This window comes from Hibiscus syriacus, unplaced genomic scaffold (assembly GCF_006381635.1).
Source record: "Hibiscus syriacus cultivar Baekdansim isolate YM2019G1 unplaced genomic scaffold, ASM638163v2 tig00110794_pilon, whole genome shotgun sequence".
Lineage (NCBI taxonomy): Eukaryota > Viridiplantae > Streptophyta > Magnoliopsida > Malvales > Malvaceae > Hibiscus > Hibiscus syriacus.
Genome location: NW_024062865.1, coordinates 688073 through 709807, shown reverse-complemented (window position 1 = coordinate 709807; position 21735 = coordinate 688073). Strand labels below are relative to the sequence as shown.

General features: G+C 36.8%; 1 protein-coding gene, 1 non-coding gene and 1 pseudogene across 2 annotated transcripts; all 3 read right to left on the bottom strand.

Moving 5' to 3' along the window:
- Positions 1 to 3813: 3813 nt before the first annotated feature.
- On the bottom strand, positions 3814 to 11389 carry LOC120141283 (annotated as a pseudogene).
- Positions 11390 to 15159: 3770 nt separating this feature from the next.
- Positions 15160 to 21185, bottom strand: LOC120141199 (DNA replication licensing factor MCM7-like). The gene is made up of 16 exons (XM_039156131.1): positions 21129 to 21185; positions 21051 to 21097; positions 20897 to 20964; positions 20685 to 20744; positions 20365 to 20588; positions 19600 to 19777; positions 19352 to 19474; positions 19175 to 19264; positions 18850 to 18992; positions 18470 to 18647; positions 17990 to 18181; positions 17470 to 17642; positions 17089 to 17292; positions 16543 to 16708; positions 16026 to 16247; positions 15160 to 15511 (listed from the first exon to the last, which is right to left on the bottom strand). Exons 2-16 carry the CDS (start codon positions 21079 to 21081, stop codon positions 15407 to 15409), a joined length of 2157 nt encoding a protein of 718 aa, XP_039012062.1. The 5' UTR covers positions 21082 to 21097; positions 21129 to 21185; the 3' UTR covers positions 15160 to 15406.
- A 239-nt stretch (positions 21186 to 21424) lies between these two features.
- On the bottom strand, positions 21425 to 21496 carry TRNAH-GUG. The gene has a single exon. It is a non-coding gene; the product is annotated as a tRNA-His (tRNA).
- Positions 21497 to 21735: the final 239 nt, after the last annotated feature.

Genomic DNA, 21735 nt, shown 5'->3' with positions numbered 1-21735 from the left:
ATTGTATTGGAAACAAGTGTTGGTAATGCTCAATCCCACATAGTATTGGAAACACTATTGGGAATGGTATTTAAGGCTTGGCTTTCCCACTTCCTTGTTAAGTGATAGAGAACAAGGGGTACTCTCGCGAGCCGCCGCCGCCGTCCGTCTCGTCTCGTCTCGGGTCGTGGTCGTGGTAATACGTGTCTTCGTCACGTCCGCGCGAATACTATCTTTTTAGAGAAAATTCTTAAGAAACAAATGCAATACCACCAGTCGTTGCGAATTTAGAATAAATCGCAATGCGAATATGTAAATCGCAATGCGAACTTGGACTATCGCAATGCGATTTACATATTCGCATTGCGATAGTCCAAGTTCGCATTGCGATAGTCGAAGTTCGCGTTGTGAATCTGGAAACTGATTTGCGATACCGGAGATCGCGTTGCGAATTATCGATCGCATTGCGATTTAGTTGGTTAGTTTGACAAATCCAAAAAAAATTGATTAAAATCGTATATTATAAGGTATTTTTGGTCAATGAGGTTATTTTCTCAATTATTTATCACCTACAATGCCATATTCTTTCAACCGTCATATTTTTAAATTTTAAATTTAGCGGGCAATTGAAATTTTATAGTAATTGAATCCTTTCTTCAAAATATAAATATCAAATTTGTACGAAGAATATTATTGATTTCAATTTTGTTTACATTAAACAAGTTTGTAAAAGGATAACAGACGATGATGAACCCATAATGCTTGCAAACAAGATTTTATATGAAAAAAGAATGGCTTTGGTTAAACCCATATCTGTAGACATGTCTGTAGCCGAGGAGGCAGATTCTTTTGAAATAAAATACGAGTTTTAAAGCTTCTTAAGTATTATATTCTCAATCTCATCCAATGAGAGAGGGCGAGTCTCTTTGTGTGCAGAAATCTGAGGGAGGCACGTGTGTTGTGGATGAAATTTCATGTGGCCATGTGCAACGTGGTAAAAGCCTGTTAATTACCAGATTAAAATGCCCAAAACAAGGCCAGCTTCATTTGGTTGGGATGGTTTGCTCTATAAGGTGGATAATCATGCAACAAATATTAGTATTTTAAGTTCGTAGGATTACAGGTTTACAAAACCTAGCTAATAGCTATTCCCTAAATTAGTCACAAACCCATTTCCTTTGCCAACTCCATTAGTTGAAGTCAATGAGAATAAAGCTTAAATATATATTGCTTGATTTTGAAATGCTAACAAGTTTTTAGATTTTGTTTTCTTATAAAATCTTATTTCTTAACAAAGTAATTTTGAAAATAGAGTCATTTATCTAACTAAATATGGGAAAAGTCTAACCCTTAAGTACATTCGAAACACACCGCTTAACTAAATTACGTGTAGAAATAAGGTTTAAGCTACCAGCTGGCTTTCATTGTATTAGTTAATTAAGCACACCATTATATTTTCATTGATCTATCATCTTTATAATGAAATTGATGGGGGTTCATTTTATGATTTTTGAGCCATCCCATCCCACTAACTTTGGAAGAAAGTCAATGATTCTTTGTTTGCAAAGATTAGTATAAACGTCACCGACCTTTTATTATTATCAAACTATATATACTTCGATATATATATATATATATAACTTATGATTAAGGACTATGTAAAAAAACTTATGATTAAGGTGTAATATAGACAGACACAACATTAAATCAATAATGTTTTAAACTCAGTTACAAAATATTATGTTTTTTAATTTAAAAAAAATAATTAAATCTTTATGTCACATCATCATTCATACGTGAATTGTCATATTAATATCATAACAGACAATACCCGATTAAGGGATAAAATTAATACAATTAATTGTGTTTGAAAATAAAATTAATATAATAAAATAATAATAAATATTAATTTAAATTTATTAATAAAAACAAAATAGCTCCTGAAGTTTTTTATTTATCAAAAACACTATTTATGTTTTCAAACCATTATAATTAAAGAAATATAATATACTTATAATAAACCTTAGAATTAAAGGTTTTTTTATAGTCTACCATGATTATAAGATAGTATTTATTTAGAATATTTTTTAACTATTGATGACACACAACTTGGAGACATATATGCTCAAACCAATAACATTTATGATGAATAGTACTCTCTTTAGTCACAGATGACACGGTTTGTAAAATGTTATTGTTTTAGTTTAACGGCAGGGTGATTGAGGGCATTATTGGACCGTGATTGGGGCAGTTTTAAAGGCTAATGACGAATTAGAAATGGGTAAATGGAAAAGCAAAGAATAGATACTTTGGTGAAAAAAAGGGGGAAGGTAAAGTAGTTGGCAATAATTGGGAACATGTGAAGAAGTGTTGATGGTTCTGATGTTGTGTCCACACACACAGCACAAAACCTCCCAGTTCTTCACCTGGCACACCCCACAAGCTTTTCTTCCAAGTATAGCTTTTATCTTTTAATAATTATGACTCAAACACAATGAATAAAACTAAAATTCCTGCACTCCATCTGCTAATGCTCAAAGTAAAACAATTTCGCTTCTGCATTTTCACTTACAATATGGGAGGTGAATTGAAGTACGTTGTAGTGGACAGTAGCTAAAAGAAACGACCCAGGCCTGGCTTTTAAGGGTTAGGATCCACCCCCTACTTATGATTTAATCAGTTCATTTTCAAAAATGTCAAAACCAGAGTCATACTGCCTGCGTGTGCTTTTTCTATGGACTATTATTTTCTTTTTGTCTCGGCACATGCTAAAGATGAGAATATGATGCACATGAAACGTGCTGATTTGCAGAGGGCTCGCATATATAGGACTAGGACTTGGATTAGGCTGGATCCTAGTACTTGGGGTTGGCCTTACCATTTTTGGGTCAAAGTTTCTAATTACGGAAACAAACATGTATCCATTATGTAATTTCGGCACGACTGTATCCAAAAATCACAGATCCATTCATGTAGCTGTTTGATCATTGATTCAGAATCAGATCATGAGACATTGATGTCTGCCTCGCCATCTCATTATTAATAATATAAATGTATAAGTTGCCTAAAATTAACAATATTTTGTGCAAGAATCGTCGTATCACGAGAGGTGTCGGAAAATTTTGACCTGTGAATCTACAGCCAATAACAGTAAAATTGTCCCTTGCCTGAAAATAGTTTTGTAGATTCACCAATTGATATGGTTTATGTTCATTTAATGACGGTCCATATTTGAAATATTTAATTTTCGTTCTCAATCGATATGATTCAAGTTCATTTGGTACAATCTCGAAAATAGATATTAACCCTATATATAAAATCATCAAATTTTGTGTTATAATTAGGGAGAGATTATCGCTTTTTATATAAATAATAAAATGATAAAATTATCAAATAACAATTTCCCCCACTTTAATCACTCCCTAAATATAGGTAACTCACTCCCCAAAATTAGTCCCCACTCTTTATATTACTCCCAGCACATATATTGAACCATGAAGAAATTGGTAAATGAATTTTCATAAATCTTTGGAGATAGAGAAAGGAAGTATTCATTATAACAATCAAATTAACAAGAATAAGTGTTACACGAGTAAAGAGGATTAACAACTAATAAATCAATTGATGAATGAAATTTAATGAATAACCCAGTTGGGAGTGTATGCTTCTTTCTCTTAGAGCTAAATTGAGGGATGTTCAATCCAATTCATTCTGAATTATTACAGACTGACATAGTGACGTTAACATTCAACTATAAAAGACTGAATTTTCCTTTGTCTAGAAATGACACACTAGTGTATATAAATCCACTTTTGGTTGTAAAAAACTAGGATCTTAATCTCTTACAACCCCTAAAGTTGCTGCCTCAAGGGATACGGAATGCTTAACGTTACCAATATGGAGATGGTGTACACCAATAGGAATTCTCCGAATCCCAGATCTGTCCACAACACTTAGAAACTTGCAGACATGGATGTCGAGTCCTACTCGCTGCTGTGACCGAGCCGGGACATGTACTTTCGTGAATGCCACCAGCTGTTTTCGCGGTTCCCAAGAACCAGCTGGTGGGGTCGAAAATACAAGCATTGTGTGAGATCCGTCCTTTGATCCCGTATTTTTGACGTCTACTTGAAGCCCAACTGATAGCTTGTTGCACTTTGTATGATTCACTTTGATTGCCTTGCCCGACACAGTAGTGTTCCCCGAATGATGGCGACAGTCTAGATGGACCGCCACCACTTTGGGTGCACCGGCAATGGTTTCAACGAAGTTGGTGTAACTCAATCCGTAACCGAATGGGTACACTACTGGTCATTTGCAGAACCTGTAGGTTCTTCCAGGGTAATTTCTGTTTGGGCTCAACCGCATGGCCATGTCTGTCATTGGAAAATTTGAAACATAATCTTCTGGGTACCATGTCATAGGCAGCTTGCCTTCTGGATTTGTTGTTCCATAAAATACATCAGTTATGGCAGCTCCGTCGGCTTGTCCGGGGTATCCAGCCCATACAATGGCTGCAATACATGGGTCGTTTTTAGCGAAAGACACAACAATAGGCCCACCAGACATCAAAACTAATACGGTTGGACCTTTGGAAGCCATGGATACTTTGGAAACAAGATCTTATTGGCGCCCTGGCAAAAGCAACCCTGTCCGGTCTTTGAATTCTTCTTCAATTGATTGGTCTAGCCCCATCACTAGAACCGTTGCATCTGCTTGACGAGCAGCCTCAATTGCTCCACTAAATAACTTGTCATCCGATCAAGCTACATCCGCACATCCCATCTGGTGGTTGTCTTCGCGTAATTTCCTATTCCTTGCAAAGGAGATGTGTATCTACAAGCAACACCTATGATCCATAAAGAAGAAAACCCATTAAGCCATCGAAACAAAAAAGGAGTTTAATGAAAAACTAATTTTGATTAGAATTTACCAGCATAGTTTCCAATCATGGTAACCGTGGCATTAGAGTTTGGTCCGATAACGGCAATGACACGGTGACGTCTGTGTGATAAAGGCAACGAAGGACCACGATTTTTAAGCAGAACAATGCCTTGTCTCGCAGCCTCGAGAGCAAGCTCTTGGTGAGACGGGATGCACACATCTTTCGACCCTAAGTTCCCGAATGGTTGTGCGGATGGCTCACCGTCATACATGCTGAGTCTCATTTGGACCATGAGAGTATTTTCCAATGCACTGTCGACATCTGTTGGGAAATAACCAAGTAACAAGTAATTTTCCTATAACCAGATTAGTGAGAATGCAAAATAAAAGCAGAAAAATAATACCCAAAATTGATAACGGAGTTCAGCCAATTGTGCTTACGTCTCCGGACTGCTGCATATCTTTTACTAAGAGAGAAAACTTATAGGTGTTTACAAAACACTCATTACTCACAAGAAACTCTCTAGTATTTGGAGAAAAAAATGATTTGGGATTTTGAGATGATTTTGAAGCTAAATGGGCTAGGGTATTTATAGTTGAAGCTTAAGGACTAATCTTTGAAAATACCCTAAAGTGCAATGACTAAAGTATAATTAACCCTATTATATTTCAACAATTACTGCCCATTTTTCAGTAAAATTAGGCAACCCACCATGGACCAAATTTAGCCGCCGGCTGCTACTAATTTTCAACAATGCTGGCTCTTGAATATTCAACAATCTCCCACTTGAAGATTGATTTTAATCTGTCATCACACCTCGATCGATGCAACAACATTTCTGATCTTGTTATTCTATCATGCCAACTGAAGCTGAACACAATTTTAGCTTGTTTGTAGTCACCTTCTTTGTCAACATGTCTGCCGAATTTTGAGCTCCACTAATCTTTTCAAGTTTCAAAATCTCATCTTCCAGAAGAGACCGGATAAAATGATATCTCAATTGTATGTGTTTCGTTCTGGAATGAAAAGACGAATTCTTTGCTAGATGTATAACACTTTGACTATCGTAATACAAGCCATTGTTTTCTTGTTTCTTGCCTAACTCTTCCAAGAAACTTTGGAGCCAAACCATCTCCTTGCTGGCTTCCGTAACAGCGACATATTCTGCTTCAGTTGTGGAGAGAGCAACTATCTTCTGTAGTTGAGAAACTCAACTCACTACAGTACCTCCTAGAGTATAGACATACCCTGTAGTGCTCATTCTGCTGTCAACATTTCCGGCTAAGTCAGTATCGTATCTCCACCTTTGAAACAAAGTGCTTTGTTTGTGGTACCCCGCAGATATTTGAGGATCCATTTGACTGCTTCCCAGTGTACCTTGCCCGGATTATACATGTACCTACTAACAGCTCCACTGCATGAGCAATATCTGGTCTGGTACAAACTATGGCATATATGAGACTTCCAATTACTGAGGCATATGACACATTCACCATGTGTGCACGTTCTTCCTTCATCTTTGGTGATTGTTCTTTGGAGAGTCTAAAATGAATGCCTAAAGGTGTACTTACTGGTTTAGCATCTTGCATGTTGAACCTGGAAAGTACTTTGTTGATGTACTCAGCCTGTGATAACATCAAAGTCCCTGACTTTGTGTCTCTCTTAATCCTCATCCCAAGAATCTACTTTGCAGCGCCCAGATCTTTCATAGCAAACTACTTCGACAATTTTTGTTTCAAGTTTATAATCTCTTGCATGTTTGAGCCTGCACAAGCATGTCATCAACATACAACAATAAAATAATGAAGCTGTTGTCGAACTTCTTGATATAGCAACAATGATCTGCTTGGCATCTGGTAAAACCATTGCTACCCATGAAGCTATCGAACTTCTTGTACCACTGTCTAGGAGATTGTTTTAAACCATACAAGCTCTTCTTCAACCTGCATACCAGATTTTTCTTGTCTGCCTCTATGAAGCCTTCTGGTTGCCTCATATATATTTCTTCCTCCAAATCACCATGAAGGAAAGTTGTCTTCACATCTAACTGCTCAAGATATAGATTCTCTGTAGCTACAATTTTCAACACCAGTCTGATTGTAGACAGTTTCACGACTGGAGAGAAAATTTCATTGTAGTCAATACCTTTCTTTTTGTTGAAAGCCTTTGACAACCAATCTTGCTTTGTAGTGTTTGCTCCCATCGTGCTCTTCTTTGATCCTGTAAATCCACTTGTTGTGTAGCACTTTCTTGTCTGATGGTAATTCAGCTAATTCCCACGTCTGATTTGACATAAGCGAGTCAATCTCATCTTTCTTGGAAGACTCTCACTTGACTGAATCCTCTACCTGCATTGCTTCATCATAACACTCTGGTTCACCATTGTCAGTCAGCAACAAGTAGTGCAAAGAAGATGAATAACGCTGGGTTGGTTTAGGAATTCTGGAGGAGCATCTTAATTTCGGTGTGTCTGATTCTTCTTGAACTGCTTCTGGTCTGATCTGAACATCATTTTCAGAAATCTCCTCGAACTCAGCAAATTCATTTGTTTCAGCTTCGGTATTGGAGCTACTGGATTTTAGGGTTGCTTTATCTTTGTACATCACATTCTTATGTAAAATGACATCTCTGCTTCTGTTGATCTTCCGATTTTCGTAGTCCCAAAACCAATAATCGAACTCATCACCACCATAACCAACAAAGACACATTTGTTGGACTTGGTATCAAGTTTACTTCTTTCAGTAGAATTTATGTGTACATAAGAAATGCAACCAAACACTCTTAAGTGTGAAATGTTTATTTCTTTTCTGCTCCAAACTCCCTCTGGTATTCCGCCATCCAAAGGAACTGAGGGCCCACGGTTGATCAGATAAACTGCGGTGTTGATAGCTTCAGACCATAACAATTTGGGCAAGCCGTCATGTATCCTCATGCTTCTGCCACGTTCATTCAGAGTTCTGTTTATACGCTCTGCTACGCCATTCTGCTGCGGTGTCATGGGAACTGTTGTCTCCATCTTGATCCCATTGTTTGCGCAGAAATCTCTGAATCTACTATTTCTGTACTCTCCTCCATTATCAGACCTCAACCGCTTGACTTTCAAACCAGTCTCATTTTCCACCATGGCCTTCCATTTTCTAAAGGTATCAAAGACTTCTGATTTCTTCTTCAGAAAATAAACTCACACCTTCCTTGTTGAATCATCGATGAAGGTGACATAATATAGTGAGTCTGCAAGAGATGGAACTGGAGATGGTCCCCATACATCAGTATGAACCAACTCTAATTTTCAGCCTTGGGTGTCTTGCCAATCTTTGCAAAACTGACTTTTTTTGTTTGCCAAATATGCAATCTTCACATAGTTCGACATGTACATTCTTTAGATCCGACAACTTCCCTTTTGACAAAAGCGTCTTCATCCCTTTCTCGCTCATATGGCCAAGCCTTTGGTGCCATAGGTTTGATTTTCCATCAGCATCTGCGGCTGCAATGATATTCTCTAAATTTGATGTTACATAGAGAGTGTCAGTCTTCTTATCACGAGCAATGACGAGTGCTCCTTTGGTAATCTTCCATTCACAGCATGAAAATATTGTGTTATATCCTTCTCCATCAAGCTGTCCTACAGAAATCAAATTTCTTTTGAGGCCAGAAATATGTCTCCCTCCTTTCAGCGTCCAGGTGGTCTGGTTTGGCAACTTTAATCGGATGTCTCATTTTCCGACGATCTTCAAGGTTTCATCATCAGCTAGATGAACTTTCCCAAAATCACCACTGATATAGTTCTCCATGATTTCTTGGCATGGGGTGAAGTGGAAATATGCCCCTGAATCCAAGATCCATGATTCAATTGGACTGTTGACGCTTAGAATTACGGCATCACATGTCTCCTCTGTCATGTTTGCAGATTCCTGTGCTCCTGTATCTTTCTTCAGTGCTCGACAATCCATTTTAAAGTGACCATTCTTGCCATAATTATAACAGGTAAAATCTTTCTTTCCCGTTCTTGATTTTCCCCTTTTGGATTTGGATCTGCCAAGATTTGAATTTCTTTCTGAAGTTTTCCCTCTAGACTCCATGTGCAAGGCTGAGGAGGTTGATGCTTCACCCGATTCTCTTTTTCGAATTTCTTAGCTCAATACCAGATCCCGAACATCGTCGAATTTCAATTTATTGTTTCCCGACGAGATGCTAACTGCTGTAACAGTAGAATTCCAATTGTCTAGTAGAGATGATAAGATAATTAAAGCTCGAACTTCATCATCGAATTCAATTTCCACGGAACTCAACTGGGTTGTGATAGTGTTGAGTTCATTTAGGTGTTGAGCCACTGATGCCATTCCACCACCCGCAAATTGAATAATCGCCTCATCAAGTGAACTTTGTTTGAGGCCGATGGCTTCTCATACATACTATAGAGAGCCGCCATAAGACTCGTTGTGGTCTTTTCCTTTGCTATGTTGAAAGCAACATTTCGGGACAACGTCAGTCGGATAACTCCGAGGGCTTGTCTGTCGAGAAGAGCTCAGTCTTCATTCTTCATGCCCTCTGGTTGCTTTCCTGAGAGAGGTTGATATAGATTTTTTTGGTACAAAAAATCTTCAATCTGCATCTTCCAAAAGCCAAAGTCTGCACCATCGAACTTTTCAATTTTCACATTCCCTTCGTCTGCAGTCATTGCTCCCACTCGAAACTGGCTTCGTTTGGATCGTTTCTGACAATTCTTGCGAACCACCGTGTATTAGAACACCTCCGTCGACAAACTCGTGTCGCCGACAAATTTTTTTACTATTCACGAAATTCACTATTCACGTTAATAGTGATGAATAGTAACCCACAAAAAATTTGACGAAATTCACAACCAAAAGCTCTGATACCAATTGTTGGGAAATAACCGAGTAACAAGTAATTTCTCTATAACCATATTAGTGAGAATGCAAAATAAAAGCGGAAAATAATACCCAAAATTGATAACGGAGTTCAGCCAATTGTGCTTACGTCTCCGGACTGCTGCAGATCTTTTACTAATAGAGAAAATTTACAGGTGTTTACAAAATACTCATTACTCACAAGAAACTCTCTAGTATTTGGAGAAAGAAATGATTTGAGATTTTGGGATGATTTTGAAGCTAAATGTACTAAGGTATTTATAGTTGAAGCTTAAGGACTAATCTTTGAAAATATCCTAAAGTGCAATGACAAAAGTGTAATTAACCCTATTATATTTCAACAATGGCTGCCCATTTTTCAGCAAAATTCGGCAGCCCAACACGGACCAAATTTAGCCGATGGCTGCTACTAATTTCCAACAATGCTAGCTCTCGAATATTCAACAACATCGGTCTCCTTCAACAAACCCGCTTTCACTGCATCCTCACTGTGCTGCGCCAAGAAAGGTCCACAGTCCAAGTCCAAGCCTGCTTTGATGGCATTTGCAGCTGCTTCTTCAGGTGTTGAAGTTTAATGTTGGGTATTATAATACACCCCAACTGACTCACAATCTGAAACAATGTACCTGTGCGCCACTAACATCCAACGATCATCAACAAATCATAATGATCATCAATGGTCATCAAACATTGATCATAGACCTTACACGTGGAGTTTCCATTGACCTCGTACAGTCTTCCGTAAGAGATTAGGGTCAGCACAGGTGGGGACACCGTTGACTTGATTGTAAGAGCACATAACACTGGCTACATGACCTTTACACACATTTTGAATGGAACATTGAATGTATCCTTGATGTCATGTTTGCTTACCTTGGCATTGAAGTGGAACCTATCGACACCATTCCAGTTATCAAGATCATAGGCCGTGAAGTGCTTGCAACAAGCCGCCACCTTTATCCGGTCACCGTTGTTTCCCTGTAATCCTTTAACATTGCTGGCTGCATATGTACCGGCCACCATTGGATCTTCACCTGGAGTCTCCTGTCCTCGGCCCCATCGTGGGCCCCTGAAAATGTTGACATTGGGACTCCAGTGAGTCCGGCAGCTCCCCTGTTGTACATGGCCCTTGCCTCATCCGACACAACCTGAGCCACCAGGTAAGTACCAAACTTTACTTTTAGATTTTAAGTAATGGTTTTGTTTTAATTTTGTAACTTGTAAGGCTCACCTTTCCAATGGCTTCCCATAATGTGGCGTTGAAAGAAGCAGCGGTTGTGATTACTTGAGGGAAGCTAGTGGCACCAGGGAAGGCTCCGCCTAACCTGGTTCCGGGTCCTACATCGGAGACACCGTGAAGAGCCTCAGACCACCATTCGTAGCCTTTGATCCCCAGCCGCGGAACTGCTGCAGCATTGTTCACAAGAAGCCTAATCTTCTCCTGCAACGTCAACCTTCCTAGAAGGTCCTTCACTCTATCCGATACCCGCATCGAAACCTTGCAGAAAGACAACTTCGCCGTGGTTGCATTTTTGGGATCGCAAGCAAACGAGTCACGGGCTACACCAAAACCACCCAAGAGGAGAAGGCAAGAGAGAACAAAAGTGGCGCAGTCGTTGGCGAAAGCCATTTTCGTTTTGGATATTTTGTGATGGAACAATAGCTATGGAAGAAGATTGTTTAGGATTTATATACATAGTGACGATGTTTCTGCAAAGAATTGAAATGGTGACGATGCAGCTAAAATAACCCACTTTGATCATGGCACGTTCACATTGTTCTTTGCTTTTTTTTAATATTATTATTTTTGTTTTTTTTAAAATAAAGAATAATGAGGATTACTCATGCGGGTGGGAGATTAAGTTGGTTGATACTACAAATCTATATATATAAAAAAACCCACAAGTTAATCAAAATGTTACACGTGTCAGATGAGATGAAGATAAATTTTTTATATTAGAAAATAAATTTATATAAAAATTTAAATTTTTTAAAAATAACGAATTAAATAGTTAAATGTACTGAATTAGGGGTTAAAGTACATAATCCGAGTTTGTTTCGGCTTAAAAATTAACGTTGTGGGTCTTGGCTTTTGGCATCCTACACAACTTGGAGTTAATTAGTATCCTTTTTTATTTATTGATCAACTGAATTAATTGTAGTTGCCATAATTAAATAAAGTATAACTATTTGAGTCCTTTCCCCCTTTATTTCTTCCTAAATATTAATTGTTCTTCAATGAACAACCAAGAAACTAATAATATTTTATTCTAAACACAAAAGAACATATTTGTATTTGATGTGTTATTATATATGTTGTCTTTAATTATAATTATCAAATAAAAGTAAATTCAAAATAAATATATTGTATATCGATAAAAATATTGATTTTACTGAGATGAAAATTGTGAACAATTTAACTTTTGGTCAATCAAAACAGAGATGTAATGATAAAAAAACTTTCATTAAAAATAAAATTTTTGTTAACATTAATTTCGAGTTTGATACTAGATAATTTTTATCCTTTTTCCTTTAATTATCATAAGGAGTGATCGATATTAGGAGAGAAGGTGAGGGCAGTCGTAATCTTCAGAATTTTAAATTAATATATATTTTTTATATTTTCAATTGATAATATGTTTTTTGTCCTCCTAAATTTTTATAAGTCCGTCCCCTAACATAAAGTTTTGCATCTATTCTTGATCATAAGAAGAATAAAAAGGAATAGCTTAGCTTTGAAGAGAGGTCTGTTGATGGTATAGTGGAGGGTGAATGGTGCAGGATTGCTTAGCAGAGGAATAAAATACATTCCTTCTGAAAACAACATTCGTCCATAGAAAAATAACGACCCAAGTAATTGCCGCCTTGAAAGTTAAACAAATATTTAGTCCATTGCTTGGACTGTTGCTCTTTTTTGCCCCCCCCCCCTCTAAATTGACTAATATTTAATTACTATTTACAGACCCCAGTTAATTGAATAATTTCTTAATTACCTCAACATGAGAGTGAATGACAACTGCCATTTAACAACCCTCTTGTCCTAACCTTTGCTTGTATTTTGTAATTGTTTCCTAGCTCTAAACTAAAAGAACACAACAAACATGTATGTGCCAACTGCCAAACCCATTTGTCAACTGTGCTTCTTAGCTTCATGATCTATTGGTTTGGTGATGAAATCACTAAGCTGTACCAGGAACAAAACCAAGGGCAATTCAGTTCATGTCTCTCATTGTCTACCATACCGCAATGCAATTTAGGGCGGATGCACCAAATTTTTTAGGGGAGCAAGCATATACCTATTATTTTTTTTTCTAAAATAAATTGTTAAAATTAGTTTTATGTGTTAAGGGGAGGAGAAAGAAATAGAGTAAGTAAATTTGTATACTTAATTTTTTTTAGAAAAAGAAATTAAAATTTTGAATTATATTTTTAAATTGTTAGATCAGCCACCGAATGGAATAGTTAAAGATTAGCACTTGTGCCGCTGCTCAAAATGGTTTCTTTTTGGATTCAGATCTTTGCTGTGATGGCTTGGAGTTTAAGATTATTGGGCGGAGACATCTTGACCAATAACATGCAATGTTGTTTCATTCACTCTACCTGTAGCATAACTAACTAACTGGCCCGCCACTGATTGGCAGTGTAGTTGTGGGCATTCCAAAGCTCTACTTGTCGGCTAACTCCCATTTTCCATTGTTATTTTTCTTTTCTTTATGTATATTACATGATTTGGGCCTCATTCTTTCTCTATTATCCACTAAAATGCACCTACGACTCCATGAAATCAGACTGTTAGCAGCTTCGGCTGGCTTGTTTTTAAATCGGGATCCACGAATAAGTATAACAAGTTTTTCTCCCTATTGTTGGTAATAATGTTGGTATCAAGGTTAAAGTCTATTACAAGTCTTTGTATATGATTTGGCAACTTCTATGCAATGCGCAATTTATTTACCATTTAAGGTTGTCGGTAATGTATGCTTAAAGATGAAGAAACAGTTTGTATTTGCAAGATGATGTTGTTTGTAGCAGTCTCTGTACGTGTTTGTTTGTCTAAAATTCTTTTGACTACTTTGTAGGACATGTCTTAATTTTCCTTTTCCCAAGACTAAAAGTAAAATCCTTTTATTTGTGACGAAGTATGTTACTACTCCACATTGTTACAATATCTTTTGATAATGCTTGCATGAATATCATTATTTTTTTTTCTCGCATAATATCACGGCTATGGATGCTGAACCCCTGGTTATGCCTTTTCTTGTGTATACATGCATTCAGAGAAAAAACTGATTGTATGATTAAAATTAACAGTTCATGTTATTGTTTTGGATTATATTAAATCAAAACAGCTAATTATTAATAATCCATCCTTACACTTCTGCTCATCTGCAAATAAAATAACAAAAGCAACTCGAAAGCAGCACGTGTTAGCTTTGCTGCATTCGCAGTTGCAATCAACAAGATCTGATTTGTTTTTAATTTTGAAATGGGTAAATTAGGTTAGGGCTTAAGATCCATTTTAAAATAGAAGGATGTCAAACTATCGGTCGACAATTACAAAAATATTCCGTTACCTTCAATAACAGCTATTAACATCAAATGACCGATATATTATAAATCAATAACATTCATTTCTTTTAAAATATCAGTCGATAAACGACAAAAATTACTCAAACATCGATGATAATTTATATAATTTACCCTCAGTTCTTAGTAGTAATATAATATCACAGGTAGGGATGGGTATAGGTCGGGTTGGGTCAGGTTTTTGGTCCACCCGACCCGAGAAGAAGGGGACCTCCACCCGTGATCCGAACCGACCCGAAGAAATTAATTTTTCACCCGACCCGACCCGAAATAATAAAAAAATTATTTTTATTCAATAAAAACAGTGACTAAATTAAAAAAAATAATATATAAAAGAGTATTATTGTAATTATTCCTAAATATATAAGGTAAAATTATATATTTTTTCTGGGTCGAGTCGGGTCGAAATCCGTCGGGTTCGGGTTAGATGCCCATCCCAAATCACAGGTAGGAGGAAAGAGAACTTTTCCAATCATCGGCCCTCACTTCAGACTTCATTCCTCGCTCTGCCAAAGACTACTACTACTAGGAGCAAAGAACCCGACTCAGACAAGGTTATGTTTAAAGATACAGGTAACTCTTCACCTTCGGAAACATCAAGTCGATGTCATTCTTCACAACTTCCAAGCTCCTATATAAATAGTTGTTTTCTAACCTAACTACGGATATATACAAGTTGATGACGCATGTCCTTCATCAAACCGCACAGTTGAGTCCCAAGTTCCTATTAATTTGCTATATTAAGTGAAGACATTGCCATTTCTGAACAAAACAGGATAATCAGAAGATAATAACATAAAGAGTGAATTATTCCCATCACTGCAGATCAAAAGATGATTTAAAACAGGAATGTTTTTAGCATGCTGCTGCCAATAACATAATTCAGGTTCAAACTAACTGGTATTCAAGTCTAGGCAAATACTGACTACTACTGCCTATATAACTTCAAACGGTACACCTGACAAACCATATGTTAAAATCTAATCACCTAAGCAACTGGACTATAAGCCTGCAGATGGATGCGGCTTACACTACGTTTCGGGTTGCCTTCAATTGATTTATACAACTTCAGGCATCTATAAATCGAATATCAAAGGTGTGGGGGTGTATCTGCCACACATTCAAGGCAGCATATTCCTCTAAACATTCTTTCAATTGAGCTTCGCTATATCCCTGTTAAATCCAAACAATAAACCTTAAGCAGTAAGAAACTTTACGTAGTCCTGACAACCAAAAATCAATATTTCAGTTTCATTAATATGCCAAAATATTACTTATCCAAATATATGCACTAAGAACAAACATCTAACTTTTGTGGTCTAACTTCTAAGATCACCATGCAACTATTGGTGCTAAAACAACAATAATAATACATCCACAACCTCCAGAAATGTCGAATGCTAGAGTTGTTTGATTAGATGAACTAAATCACTTCAATACCACTTCGTTGAATCTCTTGTAATATAGGCTCATTGATTAAGAACAGCTTGCTAGTAATAATCAAATGTTTATATTTTGTAGAATATAGGCGCCAAGAAGAGGCCACAAGACCCAATTGTCAAGGTACTCCATGCAATAATAATGATATTACCTTGCAAGATGATTGGCATTAATGTTAGATAACATTTCAATTTCCCAGATAATAAGCAACAATAACGAGTTCAACTATCTTGTATAGAGAACAAACCTTTCTAGAAATCCAATTTAAAGCATGGGCATATCTCACATCCATCTTGTTAGCCCTTGCCACTTCATCTCGTAAGATAGAATATATATCAGATATGGCATCCAGACCAGACTTCTGACGTTCATCGGAATACAAGGAGAATTTGGACATTTGCATCAGCCTAAGAGACTCATCCACATCACTCTGGGCCACAGTTTCAGAGAAACGAAGCCTTGCTAGTGCCTGTGACAAAATTATATCAACTTCATGTCAATTGCACTTCAAATGAAAGATAACTGATCCACCCAGGGGCAGATATTTTGCACCAGAAATTTATAGTCAATCTACATGAAAATTTTCATATTAGCAAACAATAAATCTGAGAGTGCTGTGCTGCACCTACATTTCAGATCCAGACATTCCACATCCTTCACCCTTCCCTTTGTCCAACCCAAAGAAAACCAATCCAACCCGTTTAAGCAGACCAATAGATATTATAGTATTATCATATCAAGGAAAAAAGAAACTTGGCACTTACTGCTGATATTCGAAGAATACTTAGTAGGGTCCTCACAGTAGTATATGAATGAGGTGTATTTGATTTAGCTTCTTCTTGCCTAATGCTGGAATAAGCTGTAGCAATGTACTCTTCCAGCTCCTTTGGAACATAAGGAGATAATCTTCTTGCAGCAGAAATATATGCTCTACAAATGAAAAAACATAAATCAAGATATATTATAGAGAAATCAAGGTTTCTAAATGAAAATTTGGACAAGTGCAGGAACTTATAAGAAAATCAACAACTTTAAGATATCAAATATGTAGCTATCAAATATGTATAATAACAACAGGAAAAGCTACTTACACAACACGTGTATCATTATCAACTATGAAACAGATTATAGATTCTACAAATCCAGAAAGCAGAGAAGGAGAGATATGCAGACAATTTTCAAAGTTTTTAGTTTTTACATGACTTTGCAACCCAATTTTATCATGTTAACAAAAAATAAGACTATATCAGGAGAGAATTATCAATAAAGTTCTGACAAGCTTTCCATGGAAAAGCAATCACTGTGCTTACCGAAGGACAGATGGTTCAAGTGGAGTGAACCCAAGAGCTGGAGATTCTTTATTCTGATGCACATAAACAACATGCCTTGCCATCTCAAGATCACTATCCATATCTGCTCGATCCAAGATCAACCACAGAAGATCAAATCGTGACAGAAGGGCTGGAGGGAGGTTGATGTTTTCAGCTGGAGTTCTACGTAAGTCATATCTTCCCCTTCAAAACAAGTTATATGACTCAAGTTAATAAATTTGATTTTGCATATAGATCAAACTCTTAAAGAGAGAATACCCTTCTTTTCTCCCCCGCTTACTTCCTTTTCGATTTGTGAAGGATAGTTTCAAAGATAATGTCATAATAGAAACAATTTTGAAGGACCTAAAACATTTTTACCAGGCTGGATTTGCAGCAGCAAGAATTGCAGTTCTTGCATTCAGAGATGTAGTGATCCCCGCCTTTGCAATACTGACAGTCTGCTGCTCCATAACTTCATGTATTGCTGTACGATCAGATTCATCCATCTTGTCGAACTCATCAATAGCACATATACCCATATCCGCTAACACCTGAAGCAGAATCAAGACGACTCTATGAAACCATAGGAACCTTGAAAATAACAATTAGATAAAAGGGGTCATATTTGAGATTAATAATAATTAGATGTAATGGACCATATTTGAGTTTAGATATACTAAATGCACATGTAAAACAGAAACCAACTCAATTATAACAATTAACAGAACAAAGCATTTCTTGTAACACAGATGATACAAAAGAAAGGTTGGCAAGATCTATATGGTCCTTAATGTAATGTACACAATTGTTGTTGCCACATTCTTCTATGCCTTATCATACCATAAACATATCCATTTAAATACAATAAATTATAATACAAGAAAAGAACACATCTTACCAAGGCTCCCCCTTCCAAGACCATCTCATTAGTGACAGGATCTTTCAGCACAGCTGCAGTTAGACCAACTCCACTGCTTCCCCGGCCAGTGGTATAGACTCCCCTGGGTGCTACATTTATAATGTGCTTTAGAAGCTGACTTTTGGCAACACCAGGATCACCCATCAAACAAATATGTAAATCTCCTCTGATCTGCAATATAGCCAAATAATTCATTAAAATGCTATTAGTCAGTCCAAATGACAAATACAAAAGGAAGCAAATAGTAAGTATAAAATAAAGAGAATTCTTTGGTAGGAAAGAAAAGGGAGTGATGAAATTAGTGCTATATTGTTCATGGGCATAACTTGAACTCTCCGAGTAAAATAACAATAAAATGACTTGGCCAACTTTTGTGGTGAGTCATATTAGTAGAAGTGATAAATGATAATAAGAAAATGACTGCCAACAAATACAATAGAACATAAGATTGCATATTACCTTCATCCCATCCTTTAGCTTACGGTGTGGAGCACCCACAAGAAGAAGAAGCAAAGCTTTTTTAACATCTTCATGTCCATAAATTTCAGGAGCTAATGAGCGTGCCAACTTGTTATAGATATCACCATCCTCAGCTAAACGTGCAATTTGCTCTTCTTCATCTCCCCTAAGTTCATACCTGCACTTGAGCATATTTAAGTGAAAATACATGCACATGCATATTGCTTGGGTAATAATTTGCATCAGTGAATGGAGACCCGAGACATCCATATCAGATGTCTTCTTTGCAAGCTAACATACTGACATTAGAAAGCATAAAGATGGATATTGAATACATTATATGTATGCCTTCCAGTTATTATATCAGAAAAGTGGCATACTCTTCATATTTTTTCTTGAAATGAGTGACAGACATGGCTTCCAAATATGTGTCTGCAACTAATCCAGCACGCATTGCCCTAAATCCAGTGTATGGAATAGGAAGAAAGATACCCGATAATTCAACAACATCACCAGGTGAAACCTGAATTAAATGAGCAAGGTAACACCAACACATTGTTAGCACATTGCAGTTAGATTTCATTATGAACAGGATGTGATGTCTCCAGCCATGCAATGTAGTGCTGCAAGGAGGGAAATCAAGGTTTCTTTCTTGAAATCAATCTTTTGGTACTTTAATTTCAGGTAATAAAAATGAAAACCAACCTTTCTCGTTATTTCCCCTCTAAAATGAACAGTCATTGTCCGAGGAATGTGGCCTTTGGGAACATGCTCTGCCAACTCTTGAATCTTGGCCTGGAAATTTAATCTTACACATTATCAAGAATGCACTGAGATTCCTTGCTATTACTGTTATCTTAATAAACCATATTAAACTAGAACCTCTTGGAACTTCAAAAACTTGGATGCCCTAAGTTGAAGGATAAGGTTCCCTTTCATCTTGTTTATTGAACAACGCATTGATGGGCACTCATACAATGGCATGAATACTCGAGCAGTTACATCCTGTTTGGCACACAAATGAAACGAGAAAATAAAAAATAAGCATTACAAGTGATGTATATGGCCCATCACCATTGACAAAGAGAACAATTAATATTTAGATATAGAATCTGACAATAGTTAGTTACCTGATAAATTTCACAGCCACATTCTTCACATGTGTATACAGCCACCTGCATCAGAGGCTTAACATCTGAACAACGAGTCACAATACCAGCTATTCTTACAAGCTGGCCAATATATGAAGCCTTCACCTCCCGAATAGTGAATGGTCTCCCCTTTGAAGGTGCTCTGATATAAACTTCACTGAATAAAAAATAAGAGAGCATCAGCCAGTGCAGTTATACTTATCCCGAATAGAGTAGGTGTTTACACAATTTAAGCACAGATAATGCATACTAAATAATATCTCTCACACGGATATCTTAAGATAAATTTATACAAACACTATAAAAAGTTTAGCAATAAATTTATCCTCTAATACCAACTTACAATTAGTAAGCCTGACTAGAAAATAATTAACAGTGACCAGAAGCAGGCGGCATCTAAAGCTAGCTGTATTCGACTTCAGATTGCACATCAATTCTTCAGCATCCACTTTTAAGGGAACATGTAGCTACCAATCGCCATAACAAACTTTTGAATTTACAATCTAAGCAGACAAAATAAGTGGGAGGAAAACCTTTTCCATTCCATGGTTTAATTATATAAACTCTTTCCTACACCTCAACTCTATGGATCATTTCTTACACTAGAAGGATATTTGATTGAAGAACCTACAAGACTACTAAAGTACCAACATAAACTCAGAAATTATACGTTATTCTCTAAATGAAGAATTTAGGACACGCTTAAATGCATCAGGAGTGAATGAGTTTGTTCTTAAAGCTTACAAGTAACGTTTAATCTCCGGAGGCATATTCTGACGTGGTTCGGACGCATCAAAATTATTGGTAGCGTCCTCTGCTCTTTGTGTCATCAATATATCATGATCGTCATCATGAAAGGTCTCAGTGGGCTCCGGCAAAAGCTCGTCAATTGCACCTGCGAAAATTTCAATGTATCTTCGAGTGTTCTCGGTAACTCGCCTCAGAAATTCCTCGTCCAAGTCTTTATACTGTGAAAAGGGAATTAGCAGCCAATGAACTAAATTAAGGTTTTTCATACAAATAAATCCTAGAATAAATTAAAAGGAAAATAGGAATAATTGTACATTAAATAGGTCCTCGAGATCGATCTGTACAGCTTTAATTTTATGATTCGCGACTTCTTGCTGAAATGCAGAAAAGGATAAGTATTAAAAAATAATTAAGCAAGAGAACTAAAAATATGCATACTAAGAATACTCTTTTTTCAAGTACAAGAAAAAAATAGATCTAGGGTTTTGAATTGGAGAGGATGACGAGAAAGAAGAGGAAGACTCACAAGGATGTCTATGTACTTTGCCTCGCCATTTGCGTTTGCGAAGTTTGATAGGAATTCTTTGGCGAGAGCTGTCAAAACATTGGGGGGGGGGAGACGGAAATCAGGGAACGGATAATGCAGAAGGGATAGAAAGAGGGATAGGGGAGGAGAGTACCTTTGTCTGCATTGAAGTAGAGGTCCTTCATGGCTCAAGTTCAAGTTTTTTTTTTTTTGGATAATTCAAGTTCAAGTTCTACTTCACTGAACGTGTGTAAAGAGATAGAAAGGAAACGAGCAACAGAGGGTTGAAGGAGATGTGAGGGAGAATATGGGTATTAGACGGTGGAAATAAATGAGGTTTTGACGGCAACAATACGAGTAAGGACTGGGAGTTTTGGCGGGAAATATGTTGATACAATGGATACGGTGTAGCCGGGCATAAGTTTGCGAGTTTGTTGCTTGGACGGTGATGTGCGTTCGTGATGGATTTTGCACAATCTGGATCTAAGGCTGCGATTTTGCAACAGATAGAGGATGGAAAAAAAGTTATGTGGCTGCTGGGATTCGAGCCCAGGTCTCTACGGCCACAACGTAGAATTCTAACCACTAAACTACAGCCACAAAGTTGTGATTAAGGCCCATTATAAATTACACATTTGATATTGTTTACAATTCAAAAGTTGAATATTACAAATGGAATTCAAGCATAAAAATTTAAGTTAAACTATCCAAATAGTCACTCGATCATATATAAGTTTTTAGTTGGGTCACTTGACTTTAAAAAAATATAAATCAAACATTAGATTACACTATTTTTACTTATTCAAATCCTAATAAAAGTTTAAATTGTATATTATATT